Source organism: Sminthopsis crassicaudata, chromosome 4 (genome assembly GCF_048593235.1).
Source record: "Sminthopsis crassicaudata isolate SCR6 chromosome 4, ASM4859323v1, whole genome shotgun sequence".
NCBI classification, from domain to species: domain Eukaryota; kingdom Metazoa; phylum Chordata; class Mammalia; order Dasyuromorphia; family Dasyuridae; genus Sminthopsis; species Sminthopsis crassicaudata.
Window position 1 is genome coordinate 270,533,561 of NC_133620.1, and position 19,747 is coordinate 270,553,307.

General features: G+C 37.5%; 1 protein-coding gene across 1 annotated transcript in view; it reads left to right on the top strand.

Moving 5' to 3' along the window:
- The window catches only part of TNFRSF21 (TNF receptor superfamily member 21), a 112,736-nt gene that overhangs the window by 12,731 nt on the left and 80,258 nt on the right, over window positions 1-19,747 (top strand). The window contains exon 2 of the mRNA XM_074310723.1: window positions 18,290-18,956. Coding sequence (XP_074166824.1) covers window positions 18,290-18,956 — 667 coding nt within the window. The remainder of the gene's footprint in view (window positions 1-18,289; window positions 18,957-19,747) is intronic.

Sequence of the window (19,747 nt, forward strand, 5' to 3'; positions counted from 1 at the left end):
GATTTGTTGAAAGTGCTTTGAAACTGATGTCACTCCAGTGCTTACTTGTAAGATATGTGTATGTAGTTTTAAGATGAGGCTAACTTTCAGCATTCACTTAACCAGAACTTCAAAATATAGCTCTTCCACCTGCCAACTGTGTAGAGGGCTGGAACTCTGGAAAAGTATACTTGAAACAAGGATACTTGCAATGGGGTGTTTATTCAGTATAATTGATGAGATAATGGTTTTCTAGTTCACATATACTTAGTCCTTATTAAGGTGATGTAATGGTTCTCTAGTTCACACATATTCAGTATGCTGTAATGATGTAATTGTAATAGGGTATTTAAGGGCTGAGAGAACTGGGGACAGAGTCAGTCAGACTGGCATAGACTGTGAAGGAGTTAGAGTGAAGAGAGTGTGAAGGAGACAATAAAGACTTTTAAGTCTATTCCTGACCATCCTCGTGGTGACTATCCTGCTGAGACCAAGGCCCATCCAGAGGACCTCCAGAAAACTACCCTGGACATTGCATTTTGGTGCCCAACAGTAGGGCACTGAAAGAAGTACAGTATATTTTGAGGCTCTGGATGTAAGGACCTATACTCAGCAGTTCAACTGACAAGATCATACATTCAGTGGAGAAGTCCCTGTGACCCAGAAATAGGGTGAATAGTCACTTTCATTCTTCAGCTGAAATGGGACAGATACTAAGAAAAGAGTTTTCCCCACCCCATGGAAGTGTGCAGCGAGCATAGTTAGGTTAATAAAGAAGCAAGGTTTGTTGGTAACTTGGGAGCAGATCATTGGACTCTTACAAATATTAGAGTACATGTCTTCTTGGTTCTCTAAGGAAGAAAAATTAGAGCTAGATAAATGGAAACTTGTGGGAGAGCAATTATTTGAATATTATGAAGATAATGGTCCTGATTCAATTCCTGAGGAAACATTCTATATATACATCATAGTACAATTGGCTTTAAGGAATCCCACAAGTTTTAAAATAAGGAAAAAGTGTGGTACTTCTCAGCAGGAGCCCTTAGGGCATTTCCCATCTCATGACTCTCCCCCCTCAATTTCTTCTTGGGTAGAGGGAGGAAGAGGAATGGGAGAAGCAGTGACACCAGCAGCACCACTTAGGCAGCAGCTTTCTCCACCCCCTATGACATGATTACAAAAGGCATTAGTTAAAGCTAAAGAGGAAGGACAGGAAACATCTGATTTGAGAATAAAACCATACCCTGTGATTAAAAGAGTTTGACTCTTCAGGTTAAGAAAGAAGATGATATACTCCTTTTAATCTGGAAATCGTCGAAGACCTGAAAAAGGCTTGCACTCTTTATGGGTCTATATCATCTTATGTTAAGATGGTATTAGAGAATTTGGCTTATGACATTTTAGCCCCTAGTGATTGAAAATCTATAGCAAAGACATGTTTAGAATCTGGACAAAACTTGTGGCTTTCTGAGTATAGTGAACTCTGTAGAATACAAGCCCAATGAAAATAGGCAACCTGGAGTTAATATAACTTTGAACAACTAGCAGGTTTAGGTCATTATGCAGACACTTTAGCACAGATTAATTACCCTGTAGCAGCATATGAGCAAATTGCTTCTGCTGCTATCAAAGCATGGGGCACCCTCACAAGAAGACAAGATAGAGGGGAAACCTTCATGAAAATAGCACAAGGTCAAAATGAACCCTTTGCTGATTTTCTTAGGATGTCTGCGTACAGACTATGATGAAAATGAACTATTGGTGAAAATGCAGCAATAGAAATTATAAGACAACTTGCTAGAGAAAATGCTAATGAGAGTTGTAGAAGAATTATACTAGGACTATACAAGGATGCTCCTTTAGATAAGATCATAAGATGCTGTGCCACAGTGGGCACAAATACCTTTTATACCCAGGCTATGATCAACATGGGAAGGCAGCATCTCTTTTGGCAGGGGACTTCCAGAGAGACTCATCAACGCTTTCAATGTGGCATAAAGTAGGGCATCTGAAAGCTCAATGTTGGCATAGACATAGAGTGAGAAGACCCTATGTCCAAAATGCAACAGATGCTTCCATTGGACATCAGAATGTAAATTGACTCAGGGAAAGAGGAACCAAGGCCCAGCTCTAGAGCCATAGGCAGAAAAAAAAAAAAAAAAAACACTTGGAGCGTGGTGGCAACCGATGTTACACCTAGAGAGTCTTTAGAAGTTCAGTACTCCAACATGAGCAATCAGCCAAGAAGCAACCTGATGGGAGAAAGGGATTACAATTGGGGAGAATAGAATTGTATGTAGCTGGGACTACTGAGCTATTCCCTGGAGAGGTGAAATCTGTTCCTGTCCAGCCTATGGATCCCTTGCCTCCACACACAGTAGCCTTGACCATTTCACCTCCTCTGGGAGTGCTTACAAAATAGTGTCTATCAATACACTGATTTGGGAAACTGGAATGTGTAGCTAATATCCCAGTCACTAATACAAGTAGGCAATGTGTGACTTATCACTCAGGAGAAGTAGTAGCATCAGGTTTACTGATACACACTCCTGATAAGCAATTTAGTGATATTTATCCAGATTTTGACTCCCAGCAACAGAATCCAGGAATATTCTGGACTGCAGCTATTGTAGCTGAGTGTCCTATGCTCACTATCTATATAAATGGCATACCATTAGAAGAATAGGTAGACACAGGTGCAAATCATACAGTCATTAGAGGTGCCAGTTGGCCCAATCATTGGCCAAAGATTAAGGCAGACACCTATATGTTTGACATAGGAGGATCAATAGCAGCTAAAATTAGTGCTACCACTTTGAGATGGATCTTTGAAGGAGAAAGAGGAGGTTTTTTTTTTAAACTCCTTTTGTAGTAAAAAAAAATCCCCATCAATCTATGAGGAAGAGACAATTTAAAACAGTTAAGATAACAAATGAATACTTTGGCCATTTAGGTAGAGCTGCTGTTGAAGGCTTGTCTGAACTCTCACGTGTTCCCATTCAATGGAAAACTGATACATCAGTAGAACAAGTAGGTAGAACGGTGGCCCTTAGCAAGTAAAAAAAAATTCAGGCCTTATTAGATAAAGTACAAGAGCAACTTGACTAAGGACACTTACAAACTTCTCTAAGTCCTTGGAATTTCCCCTGTATTTGTTGTGAAAAGAAATCTGGAAAATGGAGGATGTTGGCTGATTTAAGAAAAGTAAATGAACAAATGGAAACTATGGGAACTCTTCAGTCTGGACTTCCATCTCCTACTCAATTGCCTAGAGAGTGGCCTTTTTGGGTTATTTATAGACATTAAGAATTGTTTTTATTCTATCCCTCTAGCTAAGGAGGATATGAAAAGATTTCCCTTTTTAGTACCCAGGGTTAATTTAGCTGAGCCTTATAAAAGATATGAAGGGACAGTTTTGCCACAGGGAATGAAAAAATAGCCCTACTATGTGTTAAATGTATGTTGCTGCTGCTCTTACTCCAGTAAGAAAAGCATTTTCAAAAGTTATGTGTTGTTACATTACATGGATGATATCTTATGATGTGCACCTGAGGAGCAAATGTTAGAAGCATATGTTAGAAATACTAAGGAACTACAAATTACATATAGCTCCAGAAAAAATTCAAAGACATACTCCTTTTCAATATTTAGGATATGAAGTATATTCTAAGGTGCTTATAGTACAAAAGCTTTCTTTAAGAACAGAGAAGTTGAACACCTAAAATGACTTTCAGAAATTGATTGGATATATCCAATGGATGTGTCCATTGTTAGGCTTAACTATCTATCCATTGCAAACACTATATGACATTTTAAGGGAAGATATTGCTTTAAATTCACCACATCAGCTTACAAAGAAGCTCAAGAAGCTTTGAAAGAAGTTGAACTGAATTTATCCAATGTGGTTGAAAGAGTTACTCAAAAACTGTTAGAAATGTCAATTTTTGCTGCAAAAGAGGCATCCACAGCAGTCCTTCATCAAGGAAACAGTGTGATAGAGTGGGTGAACCTCCCAGCACAACCAGAGCAAAGCCTTACTCCTTTCCCAGTGTTTGTGGCTAGAATTTTATTACAAACCATTAAGTGAGTAGTACAATTATCTATAAGTCCTGATGAGATATACACCTTTTATAACAATGCACACATGTTTGATGTGAAACCATCCCAGAGTGGCAAATTTTAATGATCGCAGCTCCAAATTTTACACATGGATTTCCATTAAAAATAACCCACCTATTGCATAATTGACAATGGATTTTTGAAGAAAAGATTTCTAAGGTGCCTCTTAAAGGACCAACTATTTTTACAGATACATCCAAACATAACATTTGTGCTGAATACTCTCATGACTTAATTATAAAGAGAGTAGTCAGAACTCCTTTTTGGTCCACTCAGCATAATGAATTGTATGCAGTCATTCTAGCTCTTACTTATTATCCCAAATGGGAAGTCTCTAAATTGGAGTTAGGCTCTAATGTCCTGGGTTTGAATCCTACCTGTTTCAATTACCCTTCAGCCCAGAGGAAACCTATTAACAGTATCTGGTTTGACTCCCCATTTCCCTTTGGTATTCTCACCTCCCTTCCTGAGAATTCAGGGAGGGTGTGACCCCCTGTGTTCTAAAACAAAAGAAAGCAGGAGATGTAGAGGGCTGGGACTCTGGAAAAGTATACTTGAAACAAAGATACTTAACAACAGGATGTTTACTCAGTGTAATTAATGATATAATGGTTCTCTAATTCACACATACTCAGTATGCTGTAATGATGTAATTGTAATAGGGTATTTAAGGGCTGAGAGAACTGGGAACAGAATCATTCAGACTGGGACAGACTGTGAAGGAGACAATAAAGACTTTAGACTCTATTCCTGACTATCCTCTTGGTAACTATCCTGCCGAGACCAAGATCTATCAAGAGGACCTTCAGAAAGCTAGCCAGGACATTACAAACTGGAAGAATAAAAGATGACAAGAAGTCTCTGAGGGACTGGGGTATGGGATGGAGATGGTGACAGGGATAAAAGAAAGCAAATATGACAAGCATTATTGAAGCCACTTGGTATTGGGGTACAGAAGAGAATTGGCCTTGTAATAACAAGACCTGGACTGAAATCCTGATTCTGTCACTGACATTCCATAAGACTTTGTAGAAGTCAGATTACATCTCCTAGTCTCATTTTCCAGAACTGTAAATTGGGAAGCTTGGACTACATAGATTTTTAAGATCAGTTTACACCTCTGTAAAATAAGAGACTTTTATCATCAGATCTTTAGCCCCCTATGATCCTCTGATTTCAGGGATTATACTTAGTTTTGTTGGGCCCAATCATTGGCCAAAGATTAAGGAAGCTCTTGACTTCTCACAGAATTCTATTTCTTTCCTCTGTAATTTGTCACACTTATGTACTCGAGGAAAATTTTTGAGTTAGGCAAAGTGTGTTCTAGGCTTCTTTCTCTTTTCTTGCTCTGTTTCTTTTCTTTCTTCTTTTGACCTGTCCCTTCTCCATGCTGTTCTTCTTGAAAAATGGAATCTTTCTGTTCACTCTCATCTAGTTAAGGGAATAGCTCCCTTGAGACTCTATCCCCTTCCTTCCCCACCCCAACCCAATTTATTTGTATTTTAAGGGAGAACTCTTGCTCTTAGAGACAGAGCATGAAAGAAATGAGGTTTCTTATAGTGGTAGATTGAGATGGCATGTCAGTAAACATTTATTGAGCACCTACTGGGGGATGAAAGAAAAAGAGGCAACTGGAGCGCATAATCTTATGAGAGAATTGCATCCATCCTGATAGTAGTAGGATTCAAACCCAGGACATTAGATCCTAACTCCAAGTTAGAGACTTCCCATTTGAGATTTATGGGATGGTCTCTTGATACTCAGATTATATCAATAAATTCTTCCTGCTTAGTTATAGTCTCACCACCACCCCATTCCAGCTTCTAAGTGATTCCCTTAACCTCCATGGAACTCAGTTTCTTTATTTGTAAAGGAGAGAATTGTACCAGATTGGCCTTGAGGCCTAGAGGTGGTCTATGTGGCTTTAAATTTATATTTCTCATTTCATTAATACAGCCAACTTTTTGTACTTACATTGCATATTACTACTGTATTAAAACCATTTACTATATTTTATATAATTATAACTTCCAAAAAGTGTTAATTCAAATACATTAGACCAATTCTTGGGATTCATTATTAGGATCTTGTGAGGTTGCAGCTTCAACCACCAATACTGAAGAAACTTCCTCCATTCAGTTGAACAGTTTTTTCATTTACTTTATAGTCTTAGAAAGTTGCTTGGGACATTTAAAGTTAAATAATTTGTGCAGGGTCTCACACCAGAGGAATAATTTAAACCCAGATCTTGCTGAATGAAATAGACCTTCTATCTAATATGCTGTGGACTCTAAACAGGCTAATAGAATTTTAAAAATTAAATTATAATGAGGCATCAAGGTGGCACAGTGGATAGAATGCTGGAGTCTGGAAGATCTGAATTCAAATCCAGGTTCAGATACTTAACTAGTAACACTGAAAAGATCACTTAACCTTTGTTTACCTCCTTTTCCTCAAATGTAAAATCATTATCCACCTCATAGGGTTCTTGGGAGGATGAAATAATATTTGTATTTGTAAATACAATATTTGTATAAAGTACTTAGTACAGTGCTTAAAGTAGGTGCTATATAAATTTTTATTTTCTTGTGTTCAGTCATTTCAGTCATATTCAGCTTTTCATGATATCACTTAAGGTTTTCCCGGCAAAGATACTGGAATGGTTTGCCATTTTCTTCTCCAGCTCAATTATTTTTACAGATGAAGAAACTGAGGCAAACATGGTTAAGTGATTTGTCCAGGTTCACACAGGTAATAAGTGTCTGAGTCTAGATTTGAACTCAGCTCTTCCTGACTCCAGACCTGGAGCTCTATCTACTCTGCTACCTATCTGCTCTTCCCTGTATTGACTTTTTATGTAGAGATTAAAGGTTTATAAAGAGTGCCTTCCCCAAAACTATCCTGTGAAATAGGTTGATTATAAGGAGAATGTAAAGTATTGTTTTCATTTAAGTGACTTACTATAGAATGAGTGAGATAGAAAAGATAAGCTGAGGATCCTTGACTTCTAGGACTTCATCATTTAGAAAGGGACATGGAGAGTAAAAAGAACTGTCTAGAAGAAAAAGTGAGATGTCCTAGACTGCCCAGATAGTAGGAATCTTGAACATCATAGAATCCAATTCCCTCAGTTTAAAGGCAAATAGGAGATCAGAGAGAAGAAATTATTTATCCAGATTCACCAGGGCAGTTAGTGGTAGAGCTGGGATTCAAATGCAGATATTTTGATTCCCAGGCCAGGGTACTATACTTCCCTTGCCTCCTCTCTCCTAAGGGTCTGGTACAATACTTTGTTCATAGCAGGTACTTCACAGATATTTGTGAAATAAATAATCTATTTCTGAAATCAAGCAGGATTGGAGAATTTATTCTGAAACAACATCTTTCACATATCACAGGTGCCCAGATTTATGCACTGACTTGATTCTCAATTCTCTGCATTGCAGATTTAAGTGAGAGAAACAACAGCATATGCTTAAATTCCTCTTCTTTGCTCTCCCTCATGTTCTTCCCTCCCCCTATTCCTTCAGGGTTCTATAGTCAGACTGATCAAGGCTTGGCATCCTCTGCATCAGCCTTTACCAGACTAGGCACTGTTCTTTATCTAGCAACAGAAGGCATTTCTCCTTGTCTTCTCTCCCACCTCCAATCTCCTGTCTCCTCCTGTCTCTTCTTCCTCACCCCCTATTTTCCTTCTTTCTTTCCTCCCTTTCTTTGTCTCCCTTCTCTGCCTCCTTACCACCTTTCCAACTCCTCCTTCTCCTTTTCTTATATCCTCCCTTTCTTTACCCATTCTTCTTCCCTCTTTTTTCTCTTCTTCCTCTTTTGCCCCCTCTCTTCTCCTCCTCCCTCTTCCCCCTTTCCTTCCCCCTTTTTCCTTCCTCTTCCCCCATTCCCAGTCTCTCTTCCTCTACTTATCCTCATCTATCTTTTCCTTTCTCATCTTTTCTTCTATCTTTCCCCTCTCTATCTCTTTTTTCATATCTCTTCCCCTCCCCTTTCCTTCATCTCTCATGATACTTTCCAGATATGGCTGGAAAAAAGAAGTCTGGGTTTATATAACACAGCTGCTAATCAGCATGTGATCTGGAGCAACTTTTATCCTTGAATCTTTATTCTCCATCTCTCCCAATTTTCCTAATTTAAAGAAAGAAAAAAAAAACAAAATATAACAAAAAATAAAGCTTTAAACAGGTTGTTTATATTTTTATTTTGGTTGAATTTATCTTTGTAGAAAAGACAACTTGTGAAAGCTCTAAAGATGTATAATTCTGACACTAGCCTTTTCCTTTAATGAGGAATGGTAGTAGGATGGTCATGTAACAATTAAATGAACATTTTATTAAGCTGTTTATTTTTACTTATATTAATGTGAGCTAAAATAACAGCTGACATTCCCATGACACTTTAAAGTTTAAAAAGTACATTGCATAGTTAAGTGCTGTCATTATCCCTACTGAATGGATAAATTGTGACTCAAAAAACCTAAATGACTTTTCAAAGCTAGTAAATATCTCAGCTGAGATTAGAGCTCAGATCCTTCTGACAAGCCCTATACACTGTGCTCACTACATATCATGCTACTGCATGCAATGTATGCATTGAGAATACAAAGATGACTTTATTCTAGTAGCTCACAGTTTAGTATAGAGATGAATGAAATATCTATATTACTATATTTTTCTCTACTTATATGTCTTTGTGTGTGTATTTCTTTTTATGGTGTAAAATAGAATGTGATAAGTGCAAAGGAGTAATATAGCCAATGTGTTATTTGAGATTCAAAGAGAGAGGACACTTTTGGCTAGAGATGGGGAATCTGGGAAATCTTCATGGAGAAGTTGGGCAGTGATTTCAGTAGCTAAAGAAAGATAAGAATAAACCTTGGAGACAATGTAAGCAAAGGTATTGAGATATATCTGTGTGTTTGTGAGTATGTAGAGGAGGGTGTGTGTATAGCGAATTTGGATAATGATGTATGAAAAATTTGGCCAAAGCATAGTAGTACATGAATGTAAAAAAGATTTGAAAGTTATCTCCTGACTGTAGAGGGATTTAAATGTTGTGCTGGAAAATGGACTAGGGAACCGTTGGAGATTATTGAGCAAGAGAGTAATATGGCATTTGTGTCTTAGGAAGACATTCCATTAGTGATTTGCAGATAATTGATGTAGGGAAAAGATGGGAATAGACTGACAATAGTCTAGCAGTAGGTAACTTGGGCTTATTCTACTTTGGAAGTGCTAATGGATAGTTGCTAAATAGCAATATTGATAGACTAGACTGGAGGATGATTTCTACTTGATATTTTTTGTTGCTATCTCCATAGTAAACTCATCTTCTATGAGAAAGGATAAGTTAATATATCTTACTAGCTGCAAAGAGATAAAATCACGCGTGTGTGTGTCTCTTTTTTTTTTTTAACAGAACTGGGCTCAGAACTGTGTTAGGGGATATGGGAAGGACCCTTATATAGCAGTTCTCTCAATATCTAAAATTGTTAGAAAAAGAGGTCTTGTAGAGAATTAAATTTCCCACTTAATTGAAGCTGATTCCTTTAGATTTTTAACTCTTTTTCAAGAAAAGTTTGATGGGAATCTCTAAAGGACAAATTATGGTATTTTATTTAGCGTATCTCTGGCTTTGTCTCCTTGTCTCATTAGAACCATTTATTACTTTAGAATACTATAATGCCCTCATAGTCTATTCAGGTATGTGTCTATGGGTTTAAAAGACACACTCGATGGTTTCAAACTGCTTGACTTTTTTGAGTTCTTATGCTTGTTTTTTATAGCTTTCTCTGTTTTTCCTGTATCAGGCTCTCTACTATTGCTTTTTAGTGTTAATGTCTGTCTCTGGAAGCTCCCACCTATTCACTTCCTTTTTCATTTGCTGTTTCCAGTTTTTTTATGTGCTGGGAAATTAGAGACCAAGACTAGAATTGTGGGTAAAATATGCAAACACACAATGATCTCATCAGTTATCATGAATGCAATTTTCCCATTGCCATGATTCCCAAACTGATATGTCTAGCCCTAAATTTTTTTCTGAGCTTCATTACCAGCTGCCTGATGGAGATCTGTAAAACTCAGTGTTTTTATTCCTAAGCCTATTTATATTTCAAATTTCCCTACTTTTTATGAGGATATCACTCTCCTTTAGTCATCCAAGTTGACAAGAAAAGGTTTTGACCTCTACCCTCTACTTTATCTTCCAACCTACTCTCACTATTTTATATCCATTCAGTTGTCAAGTTCTGTTGTTTCAATTGCCTTACTTATAGTAGCTTCCAAATTCATCTCACATATGTAAAGAACTTAACACAGTGCCTGGCACATAGTAAGTACTATATAAATGCTTATTTCCTCCCTCCATTTCTTTGATTTCTTTTCTCTCCTCTTCAATTTATCTTCAATATATCTGATAAACTAACATTCCTAAAACCCAGGTCTGACTCTGTCACATTCCTTGCTCAAAATTTTCAGTAACTGTTTATTACCACAAAGATAAAATATACACTTGCTGACTTTTTGTTTAAATCTCTACACAGTCTGGTTTCCAGAATATCTTTCTAAACTTCTTTCCTACTATTCTCCTTCATAAGGTCATAGACTTAGAGCTGAAAAGAACTTTAAGAGAATAAAATCTGGTAAAATATTTTTAAATGCACAAAATAAATTACACAGGATTATTAAGGAAACCAGTTGCATTGAATTATAGCTAGCAAAATATCTTTTCAAAAAATTTTGTGGAACCAAGCTTAAGCATCCCTGTCTCTTGTTTGTTGCTCTGCTTTTATAAATTTGAGGCCCATGTTGGTGCGTGATACAGAGGAAAGAATAGGTGAAGAGGTTGCCAAAGGCCACACAAATAGTGTCAGAAATAAGATTTGAAACCATGGTATCTGACACCACTCTACTATAATTACCAGAGACCTACCTACTAGTTATTTATCTCCCATTCCTGTGTTATACTTGGAATGCATTCTCTTGCCTATCAGAATCCTTATGAAGCTTATGTTCTAACTTTGACACAAAAGGCTTTTCCAGATCTTTCCCTCTCTAAAACTATAGTCGATTTTCCATCTTCAAATTGACTCTTATTCATTTAAAATTTTTTTAATTAACAAGTATTTATTTTCTCTCTTTCTCTTGGTTTACCCATCATGGGAAAAAAAAAAGGAAACTAAAATCCTTTATAACAAATGTGGATAGCTATAAAAAGCAAATTCCTATATTGACCATTTCTTTAAAAAATGTGTCAAATTCTACATTGACTCCATTATTTCTCATGAAGCTGGTAGCATGGTTCACCATTATTCCTCTGGAATCAAGATCAGTCATTGAATTGATCCAAGTTCTTAAGTCTTGTCATCATCAGATAAATTGTTCTCCTGGTTCTGCTAAATGTGCTTTTGCATTTTTGCATTTTGTGTAAACCTTTTAGATTTTTCTCTCATTCATACATATTTCATGCCCTCTTTGAGAGAAAATGATCTATTTTTGTATCTGCTGTACCTAGGAATGGTCCCTGATTGATACTTTGTATATATTTGTAAAGTTTGGTTTAAATAAGAGCAACTTAACTAAAAACTTCAGAGTCACTTCCAACATTATGGTGAATACTCAGGTATTAAGTGATTTTTTAACTACTGGAGTTTACTGATGAGTTTTCCCATTTCATAAATAATCCCTTTTAGGGGATGATCCCCTTAGTCTTCTAAAAACAATTTTTTTTAATCACCCCTCTCTTTGGCCACAGGAAGCTATGGGAAAGGAGGAAGTTAGAGAGTCTTTCTTAGCCAATAGTGGGAACAATTCATTTTTAGAGTCCCAGGAAGATTTCAGTCCTTCAATTTTCCCTCTCCAGGACCTAAATTTTTTGCTCTAAATTCCATTGTTATGGCTCAATTCCTTTTGGGTTTTGGTGTGGTCACCTATTAAATATTTTATAAGAGGGATAAGGTTTAATGTGTATCACTGATTGACCCATTGTGAAAATGAGTTTGTGGCTTTCCAGGCTTACCATTAGCTAAGAGCAACACCCTCTATAAAGTTTCTCTTTAGAAGAGCTTCTCATAGAGAGAAGGATGGAAAGAGGCTTTCGACAGCTGAGCAGTAACACAATAATACTGGGCACTGGTACAGGAGATTGGCAAGAAAGGGGCACCAACAATCATAAAATCTAAAAGTTGGCAGAAACTTTTGGAGATTATTTAGTTCAAGGCTAGAGAAGGGAAGAGGTTTGCTTAAAATCACAAGGCCAATGAGTGTCAGAGCTGAAATGACCAAATCTGAAGAGCCCTTGAACAAGGGAGAGTAGAAAATCATTTCTCTTATTTCATGATTGCCATTGGGTCTCATCATCATTTTTTTTTTTTTTAAAGAATGAGGTTTATGGTATTTTGTACTTATGGACTTATCACACTTATTCTTCCTCCTATACCTCTATGCTGCCACTCCTTACTCCATCTTAATCCATCAAAAATCTCATTGAGAGCTTCATAGTTGTTGGAGAAGGCCTTGATCTCTAGAGGAGTATCTTCATCTACTTCTCAAGATAAGTAAAGTAGCAGTACATGGTGAGATGGAGGGATAATCTATTCTGTAATCGTCTGTTTCTAACTTTCAACAAGTCAATTAGTCATTCTATCCTTGTTTCCCTTTTCCTCCCTTTTCCCTAAGCTCAGCTCTCTATGATATGGGAGTCCGTAATGCCAGTGTTTTTCCTTCTAAAATATTGCATAATATATTATAATAATAATTACAATACAACTATATATACTATGTTATATTATTATATGGAACAATTAATACAACATAATAACTTATAATATAAATATTATTTAATATGTTGTTATATATTATATTACATATAATAATGATAATATATAATATATTATAATACTATAATTACTATAACAATAATTAACATATTATAGTAATATATTATACTTAATATTTTAAAAGGAAAAATCACATATATAGGAAAAAAAGAAAGGAAGGAAATATATACATAGATATTACTAGACAGAATAATTATTTGGTATGACAATAGTCCAAAATTCAAATAAATCTCAAAATTCAGCATTCTGGATACTATCTTCAACGATGCATTTCACAGGCTATTTATTCACACCTGCCTGACCTAGGGCATTCATTCCTGTCCTTCTATAAAATGCTGCACTTTGAAAATAGGCTGTACCATTTCCTCAACTTCTCTTTATTCTGCAGATTTTGCAGATTCATTGGATCAGCATTTATAGGTTCTAACCACGTAGTTGGAAATGCTGGATGAATCCCAGCTCTTAACATTCTCTAATCCTGGATTCTGTCTCTGTGTTTGCAGAGCTGCCAAGTAACCAAAAACAGCCCTTCATCTTTTTCTCACTAATCTTGTGAGAATGTATGTATGTGTGTGTATATATATATATATGCATATATATATATATATCCACATTTTTGTTTATGTGTATATGTACAGACATATGTGTTTACATATATGTACACATACAACATACACACACCTATGCAAAGACATCTGCATATATGTCACTTCAGGGCATAGTGAAGTTGCATGTTTCCTGGATTTTATATCAGAGGACCATACTTCAAATCCAGGTTTTAATGCTTCTTGCTTATATGACTTTGGGCAACCTTCCCAGGCCTTCGTTTTCTCATTGATAAAATGAGGGGTTTGGTCTACCTGACATCCAAAGTCTTTTTCAGACCTAATTTTATGATCCTATTCAATTTAGTTTTTGTTGTTGTTATTGTTTTGAAGTAAATGGGTCCTGCAAGATCAAAAAAAAAAAGTTTCCTCTATAGAAGCCCACTGTCTAATTGGGTTCTCTTCTGGGTTTGGACTTTCCTCTATAAGGCAACTTGAACAGCATTAGAATTACTTTAATTAGAAATGTGATCTGTTATCCCAAATGACTAAAAAGGGAAAATCCACTTGAAAGATGAAGAGGTAAAGTCAGAGTTAAAGGGTGTTTTGTTTACTGCCAGGATAGCCTTCTGAGATGCAATAATCAGTGGGCCTCTGAAGCATCATCAGTCATCTCTGATGATTTCAATAATTGCTTCCTTACTCAATATCTGGAAATGCTGGGCAGCCTCTTCTCACAAATAGATTACTTAGAGAAAATGCAAATCAGCTGGAGAAAGACTTTTCCTAGGAACAGAAAGCACAGCCCCCAAAACCTAGCACAGAGCAATTTGTCAGCCTATACTCCTTCTGCAATCATGTTTTTTTGTGGTGTGTGTGTGTGTGTGTGTGTGTGTGTGTGTGTATGTGTGTGTGTGTGTGTGTGTAATATATTCAGTGTGGTATGGTCTGGCTATTCTCCCAGATCAGGTAAGAAGCCAGAGTTATATATCATCCGTCAGAATGATACATGTATGCCCAACCTCTAGGCTAAAATGCCCAGGGCCAACTCCTATTATTTTCTCTTCTTAATATAGTCTTAACTGATTCAATACCCTAAGTATTAGGTAAATGGGGGGGGTTGGGGGTGGGGGGGAGGGAGAGTCAACTTGAGTATTCATGCCTCCTTTCAAACTTTAATGTTGTAGCTTCCTTAACCCAGCCTTTTCATTTAGAAATGAGGTGCTAAGTTACATCCAGTGGAACAGCATGCCCTCTCTGTTCAGGTCCTTTATTATTATGCCCTTTGGGTCTAATCTTCCCATCAGGACACATGACAAAGAAAGCTGCCATCTTGCACAGTGGAAGTTTGGGGGCTTTCTTCCTCAGAACACCTGGTACAGTGATCAAAGTAGAAATGCTGAGGGATGAGCTTGGGAAAATAAATGAGCAAGGAAAGGAAATTTTAATCAGAAGCAAAAACCGGAAGATTTATAGGACAACGTAATGAAAAGTAAGATTTTCTTCTTTCATAACATAAAATGATCTTAAGTTGTTAATTAAAAAATCAATGAGCATTCTTCCCTTTCCTACCTCCAGAAATCTTTGGGTAGTTGAAGAACCTTTCCCTCCAGAGAGAGAGGATTTGAAAGGTGTAATTTTTTTTTAGGTAGTTTGAGCTTCTGTATTTGTTTTTGGAATCATACCTTAGGAAAGTCCTCTGGTATATGAGGAGGGTTTTAGAATCTATGGATAAACATGAACAAACATGGTCAAACTTTTGAAAAGATGATGAGAATGGTAATTACAGTGGCCATTAAACATTTATTAAGTACTAGTGGTATGACAGAGGCTATGCTTTGTTCAATCACGTCCAATTCTTTGTGACCCCATTTGGGCTTTTCTTGGCAAAGATACTTCAGTAGTTTGCCATATCCTTCTCTAGCTCATTTTACAGATGAGAAAACAGAGATAGATATGGCTAAATGTCTTGCCCAGGATCACACAACCAATAAATGTTAGAGACCAGATTGGAACTTTTGATTTTTTGCTATAATCTTGGAAGGAAGATTACTAACACTTTGGGGAGAGGGTCAGGAAAAGTTTCATGGAAAAGATCATATTTGAACTGAGATATTAAATAACTAAGTACTCTCAGTAAGAGGTAAGGAAGGGATACATTCCAGGCATGGAACACTCAACCCAAAGGAAAAAGATCAGGTAAAGATTATTTACTAGAGAGATCTGTAGAGGCTTGTCTTGATGGATGTCCATGTGTTAGCTATCATCTATCTAACCTTCTTATAGTCAGTTTTTCAGGATATCAAATAATATTCCATTTTTTGTCCTTTGGACTTCCTACCTACCCCATTCAGAAAGGCATCTATTTAGTTGACAATTTAGAAATTTAACTCTTTCTGTGTTTTTCCATTTCTTGGAGTTTCTGTTCTGTAAAGTAGCATAAAGGTTCACCTTGTTGTAAGAGATGATATCTTTCTTCTTTCAACTTCCAAGTAGCTGAGATCTTGGAAACTGCCTTCCAAGACTCATGTCATAATTAATATAGGCAGAGTCAATATTCTATTAACCTAATATTGTTCACTGTAGTTGGCTAGAGGAAAGGGTGGGTTGCTGAATAAGTTCATGGATCTGACTCAGATGGATCATTTCAATTACTCAAAGGGGCACTGCTGAGAAGTCTCATTCAATGACCAGAGAGTAAGTCCTACATAAAAGAGCTGCTCTTTTAAAGTCTCTGTAGAACTGGATGAGAGAGTAAATTAAGAAACGGGCTTAGAGAATAATTTGTCCCAGACCATAAGAACCCATTTAGTAAATGGTTTTTGGAACTTAGACCTAAGGTTGTCTGATTCATGTGTGTCTGGAATTCTGAGAAAACCATGGAGAAAGAGGAATATCTGTTTAAAATAATAATATCCATTTAAAGTTGCATAGAAATAAGTAGGCTATCCTCTTCAGGAATCATTGTAACACAAGTAGGCTTGGGATTGGCAAAAAATAGAGTACGAATATAGTGAAATTGAGGAGCTTTGTAATAATACTAGTGGCACAAGTATTTATATAGCTCTTTAATGTTTGTAAAGCATTGGGTCCCTATAAAAACCATGTTACATATGTACTATTGTTATTATTCCCATTTTACAGATGAGGAAACAGGTTTGGGGACATTAAGTGATTTGCCTAGAATCACACATCCAATTTACTGTTGAAAGAAGAACTCGAACTTAAATATTCTTGATTCCAAGTCAAGTACTATTTGTTTTGCCTTCTGATTGCCATAGTCTTGATAGTAATACTATGTCATGGAGGAAAAGTTAATTGAGAGTAATAAAGATAGTCATAGGGACTCAAAGACAATAGTGACAATCTATTAAAATCATCCATGGTGGGACTTAGAAAGGTTGGAAAAATTTCAGGAGGCTTTGAGTAGCTGAGAAATTGGGGGAGGGGAGAATGGAACATAGAAGAAGATCCATGCTATAGGAGTCCAATTTTCTGGGAAATGCTCTCCTAAAGCTCATGTATATCTCCAGTGACTCATATGGTACCTGGCACATGACTATTCTTTAGTCATTTCAATTGCGCCTGCCTCTTCTTGATCCCTTTTATGGCATTCTTGGCAAAGCTGCTGGAGTGGTTTGCAATTTTCTTTTCCAGCTCATTTTATAGATGAGGAAAGTGAGGTAGACAGGGCTAAGTGACTTGCTCAGGGTCCCATAGCTAATAACATTTTGAGGCTGGACTAATAAATACTTGTTGGCAGATTGATTTCTATTATAAGGTGGTAGATAACAAAGGAATCTGGTTATCATCTTGTGGATAATTGCAAATCTCTCACTAATGTAAATTACTCTTTGTCCTTGGGACTCACTTACTCCATTTGTTAAAGTAGCATTGGATGACATGCTATCTAAGGTCCCTTCTTAACTCCAAAGTACTGAGATAATTTGTTGACTGATCTGACTCAATACAAATAATGATAATAGACATAGATAGTAGCTAATACCTTTATGATTAATGACAGTAATTACCTTAGTTTATATAAATGTGTTAGATTTGGGGATTTGGGGCGGAAATGGGAAAATTTATTCAGTTGAATGTTCTCTTTAATATGTGTTCTATAAAAGAATTAACTAAGGGGCAGAAGGTTCTCCCCTCCACCACCACTGGTTTCTTGTTTATCAGTTTCGCATTTATAAGGTCCTATTTGATCTTATCCCAATCTACCTCTTTCCAGCTAGCTATATCTCCTACTGTTCCACTCCATGTGCTCATCCTTGAGCATGCCCCTCACTTTTCTGCCCTGTCCCCCTTGCCTTTGTTCATGTTGCTCCTTCCACTTTGAATGCCCTCTTCCTCTGTTCCTGCCTTTGAAATCCTCTCCACCCTTCAGTGCCCAGAACAACCACTACCTTCTCCCTGAAGCCTTCCCTGGTTTTCTCCCTCCCTCCAACTCATCTTTCCTTTCTTTGTGATCACATCTTTGTTCATCTCCTGTAGTGATATTATGTCCTTCCACATATTGTAGTCATTTGCCATATGTCTGGCCTCCTTTCTTAGATAAATCTCTTGAGGACAGAGACCATATCTTACTCATCTCTGTATCTTCCCCACAGTGCCTTGTATGTAGTGGTGCTCAATAAATGTTTGCTTCTTTACTGATTCATTTCAACCTTTTTGTTATCTTTAGTCCTTTGAAAACTTGGTGGTGGTGGGAATCAGTCTTCTATTCCACTCTTTCCTATTGCTATCTAACACCTTCTTGGGTTTTTGTTCCTTCCTTCCCCACCTTTTCTTTCAGCTTATATTCCTTACCACCACTCCTGCTCAGCCCAAGCAGCTGACTTCTGAACAGGATGCCATGAATCTCTTTGGCACGTATCTCCATTTTGACTCTGCCACTGGCCACTGGCTTACCTGTGACAAGTGTCCAGCTGGAACCTTTGTGTCTGAGCACTGTACCAACACAACCCTAAGGGTATGCAGCCGCTGCCCCCCTGGGACTTTTACCAGGCACGAGAATGGCATCCAGAAATGCCATAACTGTAGTCAACCTTGCCAACATCCAATGGTTGAGAAATTACCCTGTACTGCCTTGACTGACCGGGAATGCGCTTGCCCACCTGGCAGTTTTCAGTCTAATGGTACCTGTGTCCCCCACACGGTATGTCCCGTGGGTTGGGGTGTACGGAAGAAAGGGACGGAGACTGAAGACGTGCGGTGCAAGCAGTGCCCTTCGGGTACCTTTTCTGATGTGCCTTCTAGTGTGAGGAAATGCAAAACTTACACCAACTGCCTGAGCCAGAACCTGATGGTGGTAAAGCTGGGGACAAAGGAGACAGACAACGTCTGTGGCCCGCTCCCGACTTACCCAGGCACGCTTCCGTCTTTCCCTGACACAGCCATCTTTGCCAGCCCTGAGCAGGTGGAATACCATGAAGTTCCTTCTCCCACTTACATTCCCAAAGGTAACTGCACCATGACCTTGCTAAATGTGGGTTAGCAGGATGGGTCTGAACACCAGGGATTCTGGGTAAAGTTGGACTGGCCTCCAAAGTGGTTTCCGTCTAATTCACTAATCCTCCTGTTGAGGGTATTTACTATGTACCGCAAAACTCTTGCTTCCTTGTCAGGATAGAGAACCATTCTTCATGACTACAAAATTTGGCTTTTCTTAAGCTATCCATATAAAAGGATGAGCCAGATTTAAAAAAGTAAGTCCATAGATCTTATTTTAGTTATAACATTCACATAATAAATCTTTCCTGGTTATAGGAGTAAATTAAACTTAGGATCATAGATTATCAATATAGAACAGAAAGGGATCTTGAAGGCCATTCAATTTTAATCCCTACGTTTTACAGATGAGGAAACTGAGGCACAGACAAGTAAAATGACTTGCCTGAGACTATTCAGCTAGTTTTTGACAGAGGCAGGATTTGTAGCCAGGTCTTCCTGGCTCCAAGTCCAGCGTTCTGTCTAATTGTTGACTTTCCATCTTTTTTCTCTCTCAGCTAAGCTCTCAACCAAACACCTAATCATGGGGACTTTACCCTTTTTTGCTGAGTGATAGTAGACTTAAAATTTTCTCCCCTAAGGGTATTATCTTAAAGTAGTTGGCACTGCAGTTTTATAAATCCTGACAATGTAACAAAGATTGAGGCACTAAGAAATGGGAGGATTATGGGAGAGAGAAGAAAAGGAAACACAAGGGCTGACATAGATCTGTGATCTCACTAGAAATGAGAGAGGCAAGTGA